The sequence below is a fragment of the Eulemur rufifrons genome, chromosome 7 (assembly GCF_041146395.1).
Source record: "Eulemur rufifrons isolate Redbay chromosome 7, OSU_ERuf_1, whole genome shotgun sequence".
Taxonomy (NCBI): domain Eukaryota; kingdom Metazoa; phylum Chordata; class Mammalia; order Primates; family Lemuridae; genus Eulemur; species Eulemur rufifrons.
Window position 1 is genome coordinate 114,483,878 of NC_090989.1, and position 12,662 is coordinate 114,496,539.

The following is a 12,662-nucleotide window of genomic DNA, read 5'->3' on the forward strand; positions in this document are numbered from 1 at the left end:
TGCTGGGTTTGGGATCAGTCTGTTCTTCTTTCTCCAGCTCTTTGAGTGTATTTATTAGGTTGTCTATTTGTAAATTTTCTGTCTTTTTGATATAGGCATTTATGGAAATAAACTTTCCTCTCAGTACTGCTTTAGCTGTGTCCCACAGATTTTGATAACTTGTGTCTTTGTCATTTAGTTCAAACAATCTTTTGATTTCCTCATTTATGAAATGATCATTCAGGAGAAGGTTGTTTAGCTTCCATGACTTTGAGTAGAAATGAGAATTTGTTAGGGTTGATTTCTACTTTTATTCCACTGTGATCTGAGAAGATTCATGGTATAATTTCTAGTTTTTTAATTTTTTAAGACATACTTTGTGTCCTAGGATATGGTCAATCTTAGAGAATGTCCCATGAGCTGATGAGAAGAATGTATATTCAGTGGAGTTTGGATAGAATGTCCTGTAAATGTCAGTCAGGCCCATTTGTTCTAGCATTCTGTTTAAGTCCATTATTTGTTTGTTTATTTTCTGTTTGGAGGGTCTGTCCTGTGCTGTCAGTGGGGTGTTGAAGTCTCCAGCTATTATGGTGTTGCTGTTTATCATTTGGTTTAGTTCAAGTAGCATTTGCTTTATGAATCTGGGCACACCTAAGTTGGGTGCATACATATTAAGTATAGTTATGTCTTTTTGTTGAACTGTACCCTTCACCATTATATAGTGACCATCTTTGTCTCTCATTACTTTTGTTGACTTAAAAACTAAGTTATCTGAAATTAAAACCGCCACGCCAATCGCTTCACTTTAATCTGAAGCTTTTTCAAGTGTCTGGGCTTAGATGATTCTTTATCCAGAGGACTCCCACAGGGGGTGAATTAACCTCCAAGATTCAAGTGAATTCCAACCTACTTCAGTAGATAATCCTAGGAGGCATTCCAAAGTGTTGGGTCCTGTTCCTACTTCAACGCAAGCCATTATTGCAACTGCAACCTATTCTTCAGAAGTCTTTTGGGATCGTCTCTGATGTAGACTATCCTTTCTTGCCTCTATTTATCCAGCATAAATTGGGGTATTTTAACATCACCTATGTGATCCATCAGTTTATTCTGCATATGTGATATGGAGACCAATGATAGAGTTATGATGAACAGTGGCATGCAAGATTCAGAAGCAACATAATACTCAAAGCAACTCACCCAAACCACATGTACAAAAGAGCAGTCACAACTCCAGTCAGAGAAGAAAAAAAATACAGATTTAGATCTAGTCCTACAAGTAGGATAGACCCTATCTACATCTCCAGACTCTCTACCTCTCCCTCACTCCTCTCAGGCCACATTTGCCTGTTTCTTTTCTATAATGCCTATGACACTCTTCCTGCCTCATGGCCTTTACACTTGTTCTCTCTGCTGAAAACTCATAATCTAGATATCACATCCTTTGAGAGACCTTCCCTGACCACCCAAATTAAAATAATCTCCACCCCATTTCCCAAGTCAGTCTCTATCATGTTACCCTATTTCTTCTACTAATTACTATCTAAAATTCCTGTTTATCATGTTTTTCTACACTAGGATATAAGATACATGAGGGCAGGAGACTTCTTCTATAATTTTCTCAGCTGAATCCCCAGTGGCTAGAACTTGGATAACAGACAAATTTGTTAATGAATTAACTCAAATTACTTCATCACAAACTAAATTTTAGTAATCATATAGTTGGTTTTTAATAAAAGTCTTCATATTAAAGAACAAAAGAATTACCCTCACCTCCAAAGAAATGATCTAATACAATTTTTGTTTGTTTTACTAATTCATGTAGTAATTTTCTTTTCTGGAAAATAAGCTTATGCTAGACTAATTTTCAAGGCTATTTCTCTTCAAATGAAATAAATACTGACACATTTCTACATACACAGCATTTTTATTAAATATACTTTGTGAGAAAAGAACACCCTAAAGTGCCAAATTTCATGTAAATCAGATAACTCAGTAAGTATAACAGTGAAAAAAATCAAAGGGGGAAACATGAATTAAATAATTTCATAAAAGACCAAGAACGTATCTTAATCTTCATATAAGAAACAATCATCAAAATATAAAAGGGAAAGAAGTCTCTTATAGAAGAATATATTTCAAAATTCCACCTGTTGATCATTTCATTTAAAAAAATCCTATTCTAAACACATGGCAGTCTCACTCTTACCAACATGTATGTTTTAATCCATGGTAGAAGGGGGATTTATGCTACTCATTGACACTGGGATAAAGTAACAACATTTTTCTTACACAGCAGTATTGCTCACTGGTGCTAACAGTAGAAATTGAGGGAAGTTGATTTCTGGATTCAATTGTTAACAGCAGAATCAGTCTAATGCTAAAAATTCAGAAAACAATAGGTCTCAAACTTTAGCTATTCCCAGGTAACAAACATTAACAAAACATTGCCAATTTGTAAGAGGCTGTGAAAACAATTTGTTAAATATTAGCTTTATATTACTTTCTACTAAAGATATTCAGTGGGCATATTCTGAATTATATAGGGTTTCAGTATAGACCTAACCTAACAAGTGAAGTATGAAGCCAACAGGAGTGTCAGCATGTCTTGGGATGTTCTAGCCAGTGTTTGGCTACAAGTATTTTGAAGGAGTCAGTTGAAAAATAACTACATGCACATTCAAGATTTATAAAAGAAATCTTCATTTATCAGATATCCACAAACTGAAATGTGTTATACATGTTGTGGGGCAAAATAAATACTTAATAGTTGGCTGACTGACCAATTATACATACCATTTAAGAAAATCTGGGTAATTCAGAGGCAAAAAATATGTATGCACAGATATTTCTCTAATAATATCCCACCAACATATATATGCTGCACCTCATAGTTAAAGCTATATTACCAAACTAGGATATGTAAGGTATCAATCCAGTTAAAATTAAGTTTTGAGTAAAAAGCTCCTGCTACTTATACAAGAGAGTGAACTTTGGGGTTTATTGAAGAATTAGTTCTCATATATAAAAAGTTTAATGTTATTGAATACTTGTCACTTTAAAATTTTAGATAATATAGAAATTTACAGAAGGGTTTTAGACCACTTTATATATTTGGAGGAAGAAAATAAAAAGAATAATCTGGATCATGACTTTGTATTTATGATCAAAAGTAAATAACACCAAAAAAAAAAAAATCAGAACACATTTCACAGCAGAACCTGAAAAATCTTTTTTGTATTGATCTTTTTTGAACCATGGAAAAGAATGAATTAGTCTTGTTTTAATAAGACTTTCAGGAAACAAAAATAATTTAATCATGAAGTATCAGCTTGATAATGAACATATTTTATTGTCAGTATTGATTGGTAAATTAACTGTTACCCAAAAGGGTTGACAAGTTCTAACTAGTATGAACAAGATATTGAATTCATTAATGAATATATAACTATTTTGAACATACAAATAATATCTATGGTTTTATACCCACTACATTTCAGAATTCTGTAAACTGTGAGGCATTCAGTGTGTTTAATGTGGCAGAAAAATCATATTAAATGTTTCATTATTTTATTCTGTTCAGTCCTTTTCCCATTAAGCAAGCAAACACCGTCATAACCATCTTTGGTTTCACTTCTACGAGGTCATCAGGTAACGCATATATCCGGGCACCAATCTTTCGAGCAACTGAAATGGCATATCTTAAAGAGACAAGAAAAATATCTTGGTATTTGTTATCTACTGTATTTTTACTTAATATATTTTAACAAAAGAATGAAATGTTTTGATAAGATTAACTTGACAAAAAGATTAACTTTATCAGTCTTAAATAATATTCCCCATACAAGTTGTACTTAAAAAAAAAATATGAACCTTAAGGACACAGAATTTTAGAAAATCAAAGGGCCACTATGTTCTATTAATAATATAAACCACAAAGGCTTACTTAGCATTGTTCAGCTTATCTTCATCAGATAAATTTTCTCTTTTGATCATTTCTTGACGAACTGCATTTGGTGCAATGGCATCTATTAAATCTAGGACTGGTAAACTAGTGCTAATAGATTTATCCTAGAAAATAAAGAATAGATGAATATTCATAAACATCTTTTAATTTTAATAAATATCAGACTTTTCTGGTCACAGTCATATAACTGAAAGCAAACTATAAATTTTCTTTGTTCCTAATATTCAGCTTTTCTGCAACCAGCACATATAACAAACCATTTAACATACACTTTTCCTTCAGTCTTTTTACAAATTATAGTGTAGAGTTGTCATCATATCTGTATAAGATTTGTGGACATGACAATTCCTAAGAATGCTAACTATAATATCCATTCTGTAAAAAAATAAATAACTTTTAAAAGGGAATAGAAGATGGATTTTTAATTAATAATTTTACAAATTCTAGTAATACTATATTTCTTAGACCATAAATTCCTAAGCCGTAATAGTTTTCAGAAAGGAAAGTGAAATAGTGGAAGGGAACTAACATTTACAAAGGCATTGTTCTTGTTGTTTTACATGTTTTATCTTATTTAATCCACCTTTTTTAATAAAGGAATTATAATCCCTCTTTTAAAAAAGATGAAGAAACACAAAGTTCAGAAAACTCAAGTGACTTGTTTACATAACCAGTAAGTACAGAACTTATATTTGAACCCATTATAGTCTCGCTATAATGCACCCAAAATTCTCTCCATTTTGAAGTTACCTCCAAGGTAACTAAATTATAGTGGTAGTACGTTGAAAATGAAGTCAGAAATCCCCGTCTGAATTAATTTTACCACTTACCAGTCCTTGAACAAATTATTTGTTCTCTCTCTCAGCCTGAATAGTGGCCACTGTTGCTTGCTTATCCATAATCCACTCACTCCTTACTTCTTCCTCCAACCTAACAAAATCCATATTTTTGCTCTGTATCCTTCATACCTCCCTCACACAGACATGAGCTTCAAGGAAAGCTGATATCCACAACTCCAGGAGTGACCCTGAATTAGTCTGGGCTAAGCATTCTCAATGGGGACAGGGGGTTAAACTTACTCCTTTTATATATAAAGTATACAGTGCATAAACAGATACATAGTATATCTCTACATTAAAATTTCATGGGGTCTAAAAAGATTCCTTTGGAGGACAATAATTAAAAAGTTAAAAAACACTGATCTAAGCCAAATAGAGTGATCTTATCCTGTTACCACAGTGATTTAATCTGGACCTACTTTAGGCCATGGGAAGCCAACAACCCCTCCTGGATGTGAATGAGAGGATGTGACCTCTGTCACAACCAGCAACTATCCTATAACGAAGAGGAAAATCAGCTTTAGGTGAAGTTGGCACATTAGATGGCAAATCAGAGATGGAAAAAAACTTGAGTCCTGAATGACAGTCTTCAATTATTAGCTAAATCGATCCTGAAGTCTGCCCTTCCTCAGGATTTCTGTTACTGTAGTCAATACCTTTCCTTTTGGTTTAAACCATTTTAAATGGGGTTTCAAGGTACCCTTCATAATCTCTAAAATGGAATGTCACAGGATTCTTGGGAATACTGAAATACTGAATAAGTGGAAGCTTTGAGTACAGTTCCTAGCCAAACGTCCGTTCTTAATAAATCTCTGATAAAACAATTTGAAGCCATGTGAAGAAAAGTAACAAGCTGCTTTTTTGAGCCATGATCTATGAGCCACTTCATTTATTAATTTTAGAAAAATTTATATTTTTTGTTATCAGGAATGTTCATTTCATGATACAGATCTTTGGGGTAGAAGGTGGTGATGAAGGGTAAAAATAATTAGGGCCCTTAAGTCTATCTGATACTAGTAATCTGGATCTGTTTTTTTGGCATCTTCTCTATTTCTGAAAATCCTCGTACCTCTTTTCTCAATGTATAGTCTGCCCGACCACCTACCTGAAAATTCCCTGGGGTACTTGTTAAAAGTGTAAATTTAGCCCCACTCTCAAATTAATAAGTCAGGTTATCTGTAGATAAGGCTGGGAATCTACATTTTTAGATGACTCTAATGTACACCATTATACTTTCTAAAAACAAATTTTTTTTATTTTTTAAATTTTTTTGTGAGACAGGGTCTTGCTTTGTTGCCCAAATGGGAGTGCAGTGGCGTGATCATAGCTCATTGCAACCTCCAACTCCCAAGCTCAAGCAATCCTCCTGGCTCAGCCTCATGAGTAGCTAGGACTACAAGTGTACAACACTGCACCTGGTTAATTTTTTAAAAAAATTTTGTAGAGATGGAGTTTTACTATATTGCCCAGGCTGATCTCAAACTCCTGGCCTCAAGAGATCCTCCCACCTCAGCCTCCTAAATTACAGGATTACAGGTGTGAGCCACTGTGCCCAGCATAATCTTAATATTTATATCATGCTAGAATATAAAATTTCTATGGGCTTACCTTTCATATATTTCTGTGATGATTCAAAAACATACAAGTGCCTTGTTTAATTGTGTTATATTTTGATTACTTTGGTATTTTATTTGGTATTTTAAATATTTCTTCATTTAGATTTAGGAAATAAGTATTTTTTCCACCTATTTCCTTATAATTCACCTTGAGAAAAGCTACTGAGTTGAATGAAAAATTTAAGTTTCTAAAGATATCAGATCTCTTATCCTCTTGTTTCCCATCAGGCCTATCTTTCAACTCCTCTGGTTTCTACAATATCAGTGAAAGACATTTTACTTTTGCAAAGGGGAAGGAGTTATAGTGAAAACCCTTAGTTTAGTACATAAATACATTTCCATCATTTTTCCTTTTCCTTTCCTTAAGTTAATCATAAAGAAATTACTTAGGCAAAAAGAATCTAGGATCTTAATCTAGAAGTAGCCCAAAATTTAGCCTGATTTTCCAGATACGAATTTTATCATCTTTCTCTTAATTTGATACATACTACTAGAACATTCCATTCCATTGCTCTTCCTGTCATCTTTAAAAATAAAAGTAGAAAAACGGTGATGTGTGGCCACCAGTGTTCCCTAAAAAGCTCAACAGGAACCACTTTGCATACGATGCCCTTTACATATTGGCAATGCCAACACTGTGATAAGGGCCCTTTATTGAGCCCTTAATATATCCTCTTAGGGACTGTGAGCTTAGGTACTGTTAAGCTCTTTACATTGGTTAACTTATTTAGTCTGACAACAACACTACAAGATAGGCATTCCCATTTTAGATATAGGGAAACTGAAGCACAGAGAAATTAATAACTTGCCTAAGGTCATATAGGTATTAAATGTTGAGCCAAAAGTAAGTTCTGTTTCATTCATCAATAGATGTAGCCCAGCTGTTAGTATAAACTGCTAAGGTCCCTGTAAAACAGATGCCCTTCTCATGTCCTCCCATACTCCCCTTAGCTGATTTATATAATATTGTTGATACCCCATACTGTAGTTCCTATTTTCTTATTTGACTCCTTCCCTGAGCAGTGATCTCTTTGAAGGCACTACGTAGCCACAGTGATTAGCAAGGCACCTGACACAGGGTAAGTTTTGAATATTTACAGAATAAAGGAGCAATATGTCACACAGCTAATAGTCAGACCTGGAGCCGTTCAACTCCAAAGCTTGGCTTTCAACCTGTAGGTAGATAGACCTGGATGTGAAATCCGGTTGTTCTGCTTAAAAGTTGTATGATAGTGGACAAGTTATTTCTCTAATGCTGCAGTCCCCAACCCCTGGGCCATGAACCGGTACCGGTCCATGGCCTGTTAGGAACTGGGAGGCCACATCACTACTTGAGCTCCGCCTCCTTCCCCACCCCACCACTCCACCCACTGACCCCCCTGGTGGAAAAATTGTCTTCCATGAAACTGGTCCCTGGTGCCAAAAAGGTTGGGGACCACTGCTCTAATGCTCACCTTTTTGCTCATAGAGTTGAGAGAATTAAAAGAAACAATGTGTAAATTACTTAACTCAGTGACATAGGACTCAATAAATGGTAATTATGATTATTGTTATGTGTTGATATACCACCTCCCTATCTTCATGGTGAGGGAAAATTACTTTGCAACAAAAAGGGTAAATTTGTCTTTTCTAAAATTCCTAGTTATAGCACTGCCTTGGTTATGATTAAAATTTTTTAATAGTACCACTTATTATAGCCTTCAAACACAATGCCTTCTGTAGTTGGAAGAAAACCTCCCTCACCCCAACTGTTTTTTTTTTTGTTTGTTTGTTTTTTATTCACTGCTACATTTCTTTCTGTTTTTTTTTTTTTTATTTTTTTAGAGACTGGGTCTCAATGTGTTGCTCAGGCTAGCCTTGAACTCCTGACCTCTTAAGATTCTGCCTCAGCCTCCCAAGCAACTGAGACTATATAGGTGCATGCCACCACACCAGCTTTCACTGCTACATTTCTTAACTATTTGCACTGTCTTTAAAAATTTTATTATCAAGCACCTACTAAATGCCAAGCACTTTTGCAGTGTTTCTGCCTCTTGAGTTCTAAGTAAAACTGTATTCTCAAGTCTGCTGTTATCTGTGAGAGCTCACTCTTAGAGGGTTTGTGTACTCCCATTTTCAACTTTTTTATTTAACTGATCACCAAGTGTGTATTCCTAATTTTAATATCTACTTTCATCTAACTCCCCCATTTCCTGAAAATCACCTCAAATTCAACAAGCTTAAAACTGAATTCTTACCCTTTTCCAGAAAGGGTGAGACTTCATGACATCCCCATTTCTTTTAGTGTTACCTGTTTTCCAGTTACCCAGGCCCAAAACATCAAGAGTTTTGAGTCATCTCTCTCCTCTGCTGCACTATATCAAGAAGCCAAATATTAGCTCTTCTTTTGCAATAGCTCATAGCTGTCCATTCTTGCCATTCCCTGTGCCCACATCCAACCCCATTCAGACCCTTATGGCTTCACACCTTAAGTACTGCTGTGGATTCTTATGCACTGACCTTGCATTATACCATTATCTCTCCCACCCATCCTGCCCACCACATTCAGATTAGTCTTCCTATAACAATCGCCTTTTTAAAATAACTCCCTTTACTCAATATCCTTTATTTAGGTCAAATTCCTCTACAATGTTCACCTAGTCTATATCTTGCACTACATCGCTTAGGGACCATCCTCTCTATTTCTCCTAACCTTCTGAGATTTGCCTTTTTGCAAGATGGACCTTTCTATCTTGTTACCCTTCTCTTTTTCTCCACCAAAAATTCAAATTCCTTCTCCATCTATGACATTCAAATCCAGCTTTCTCCATCTACTCTTAACTGACCATTCAGTTTGAAATATAATCATTGATATTAGACTTCTCATCCATAATAATATTAGTTGTATTACTTACTTGGATTTTATCAGTTACTCTGTAGTATTGTTACCTTCTCAATTATACAGGTTTTGTCTTTCAAATAAATGGTAAATACTCTGAGGGCCAAATTAATTTCTTATACTTTATATCTTTTTTTTAACCTGGAGAAGTTATTTAATAGTAAGAACTCAATAAATATTAATTTGTTACTAAATATTTTTTACCATATATGATTTAATTATATGCTTAATATTTTCATAGATTAAGGTGCAAATGCATACAACTTTAACAATTTTAAAGAGTAACTGCCAATTAGAGAATTTTATAATACATGCCCATTGCTGTTTTACATTTTTAAGTTATGATTTATGTTTAAAACAGAGAGAAACAAATCATGGACTGAACATTACTTTTTTAAAAATAAGCAACGACAAAAACTCAATGTCATTAGTTCCTTCTAAGATAGAAAAGGGGAAAAAGCACTTGATCTAGGATTCAGGCAACATCTCTGCCAATATCCATCTGTCCTGTCAAATCTACTTTGGGCTTTAGTTTTTGGTAAAGATGAGAAGATTGAATTTATCAATTTCTGACATTTCTTTTACTCTACATGTTGTTAAACAGAGAGAACAAAGGCAAAGAGGGAAAAAAAGATGGGTAGATATCTCTTAGCATAGCTTGATGTTTCATCTGTTTGCACTTTATTTCACTAAAAAAATACAAATTGCTGGTTTTTCACATATAATAAAATCACAAACACAAGGTATGAATGAATGAATATGTACAAGCAGACATGCTTATCTCTAGCTAACATTAGCTTTCATGCAAAAGCAAAATACAATGGAAATGCATGAGAATTAGTATGTATGTGCAGATTACATTTTGGGTACTTTATGAATCATCCACAAATGCTCGGAAGTGAGTGTTAAGTGCCATTATGAAGCCAGATGACAAGATTTTTTTTTTCCTACCAGTTTTCTCAATTCCCACTTGAATCGGTTTGGCTGGCTCTGCTATGCCTTGGGAATGATGTCAATACAATTCTGAGACTGCTGCTAGGGAGCACAAAACATTATAGGTCCTATATAAACAATGGCTTTTTATCTTTCTTTTTCATTTGACAATTGGATTTTTTTGGCTCTATTCTATTAATATTTCTTTTTAAAGATTAGATTACCAGACTCTGATAATATTAACCTGCATTTATACTTAATGGGACAATCAAAAATATAAGAATTCAAACTGCATATATCTAGTTTACACATGCCAAATAATTACTATTTCTAAACTCATAAATTGTGTGTTTCTGAGATATAACATTAATGTAATTCTGAGCCTCACCAATGTAATTCCCAATAAAAATTCCCTCCAAAACTTAAAAAAAATTTTTCAATACTCTTGATTACCTTGAAGCTGGAAATAGAAGTATGTTTGTTTGCACTTTTAAGGGTCTGATTGACCCACTTAATAATAATTTCATCATTTACTTTTTCACCCTCTCCAAGATCTGATAACACATTCAATGTGTACCTGTAACAGAAAGGATGTATACTTAAGAATGAAAGAGGTAAAATTTGCTTTCACATCATTTATATCAATATTTAGATAAATATTTAAAAAATAGTTCAGTTCTAATAAATATTTCTAATTTTAGTCTGGCATTTGCACTTGATTACATTCCAAAGTTACAAGCTCACTAATCAGAAACAAAAAACTACTATATGATATTTTAAAAATTTAAAACAACTCCATACAAAGCCATTTGTAAGAGGCATTAATAAAAGTGATGTGTTCCTAGATACTGACCCATTTTTTCATAAAATATAATTTATGAAAATGTACAATCAACAGTAAATCCTTTAAAAATTAAAATATTTTGCATTGTATATTTCTTCTAGGTTCATTATTCTTCAAAAATAGCTAAAAGTTTAGTTCAAATGACTCATTGAAGGAACTGACAGTGTTGCTATAAACACATCAGCCTTTACCTTCTCATCAGCTGCCATACCAATGCCAGAGTAAGTGTTGAGTTCCCTTCATTTAGGTCTTGCCCAGCAATGCCAACCAAGGAGAATTTGGCCTTATTCTTTCCAAGTTCCACTGCATAGTTACAGTTTTCAATCTATAAGTAAATAAAAGTTTTGGTATAAAAACAGATTTTTGAAAACATATCTCCTAAATATGACAGCCTAGTTCAGTCATTTGAAAAATAATTATGGTGCCATCTTAAATTATATGACCAAATTTCATTTCATAATAACACAGTGGTAGCAAAGAAATAATTGTTCTCATTTTATAGCTGAAGATATCAAAGCCCTGAGGGGTTAACCTACATAGAGGAACAACTGGCTAGAAAGTTGTAAGATACCCTCCACTCTAATAGCCTTTACTATCCAAGGTTACACAGCTTATTAGTGGCAAATCTTTGACTAAAAACCTAGGTTTTCTCCATTCCATTAATAGAAGTAATAGATTATGTTTTGTTTAAAGTTAAAGAATAGAGAAGAAAGCAATTGTTCTATTAAGAATCTAATTTCATCTCCCACATTCTTTACCCAGATCTCACTCTTCCTCTGAAATTCAGCTTTTGGCCCACTTTTTTAAACAAGAGGCTGCTAATGATCTATCTATCCCTTGTTTGAACTCCTAAGAATGTTTTTTTGTAATACTTACTGCACCATCTTCTACTTAGCCTTTTGTGCATTTTCTTTTGGCAACCAGAGTATAAGCTCCTTTTAAAGGACAAAAACTTTTACATGTGTAAATATGTATCATACTCTCCCTAGACCAGGACCCAGCATAGTACCCTGTCTACAGTAAAAATCTGATACAAAAACACCAAGTACATTATTTACCAACCTACCCACTTACCTATTTCTTAGTGATGTTAAGTCCAGTTAGGTCCTTTCTCTAGTAAATGTTTTTGACTACCCTGGCTGGCCTCTATAGAGGTTTCTTACCTCCATCATCTAGTGCTATACTTATTATATCAGGACTTATATAAATTCTTATGTATCTTAGCCTTTTTGCTCTAGTGAAATTGTAAGCTCTCATAATCTTGTAATATCACCAGTAGGAAAAAAGTGCTTACTAAATACTTTTTGTAATAAAGTAAATATTCAGTTAAGAAAAACAGAATAACTGGTATCCTTAATTTTCTCTCCCTAATTAAGGACCATTACAAAACAATACAACCTGAGATACACATTTTTTTCCAAGAATGAGAAAATATTTCCAGGAAAGATGAGAAAGAGATCATACAAATAAAAGAATGTGTACAAGTTAAGTGGATACTGTTCTTATAAAAGAGAATCCAAATTCCCAAAGATCAGTTTGTTACAAATAAAAATGCAAGAAGATCCTTTGAACCTGCTATAATATCTGCCTGGTTCACTTCATAAATTAA

General features: G+C 33.8%; 1 protein-coding gene across 2 annotated transcripts in view; it reads right to left on the reverse strand.

The window, feature by feature from the left end:
* Nucleotides 1–1,883: 1,883 nt before the first annotated feature.
* The window catches only part of PLS1 (plastin 1), a 51,686-nt gene continuing 40,907 nt past the window's right edge, over nucleotides 1,884–12,662 (reverse strand). For both annotated transcript variants that reach the window (XM_069475381.1, XM_069475380.1), the window contains 4 exons: nucleotides 11,245–11,378; nucleotides 10,663–10,786; nucleotides 3,923–4,047; nucleotides 1,884–3,677 (listed from right to left, as the gene is read on the reverse strand). In XM_069475381.1, the coding sequence (XP_069331482.1) occupies nucleotides 3,542–3,677; nucleotides 3,923–4,047; nucleotides 10,663–10,786; nucleotides 11,245–11,378 (519 nt within the window). In that variant the 3' untranslated portion in view covers nucleotides 1,884–3,541. The remainder of the gene's footprint in view (nucleotides 3,678–3,922; nucleotides 4,048–10,662; nucleotides 10,787–11,244; nucleotides 11,379–12,662) is intronic.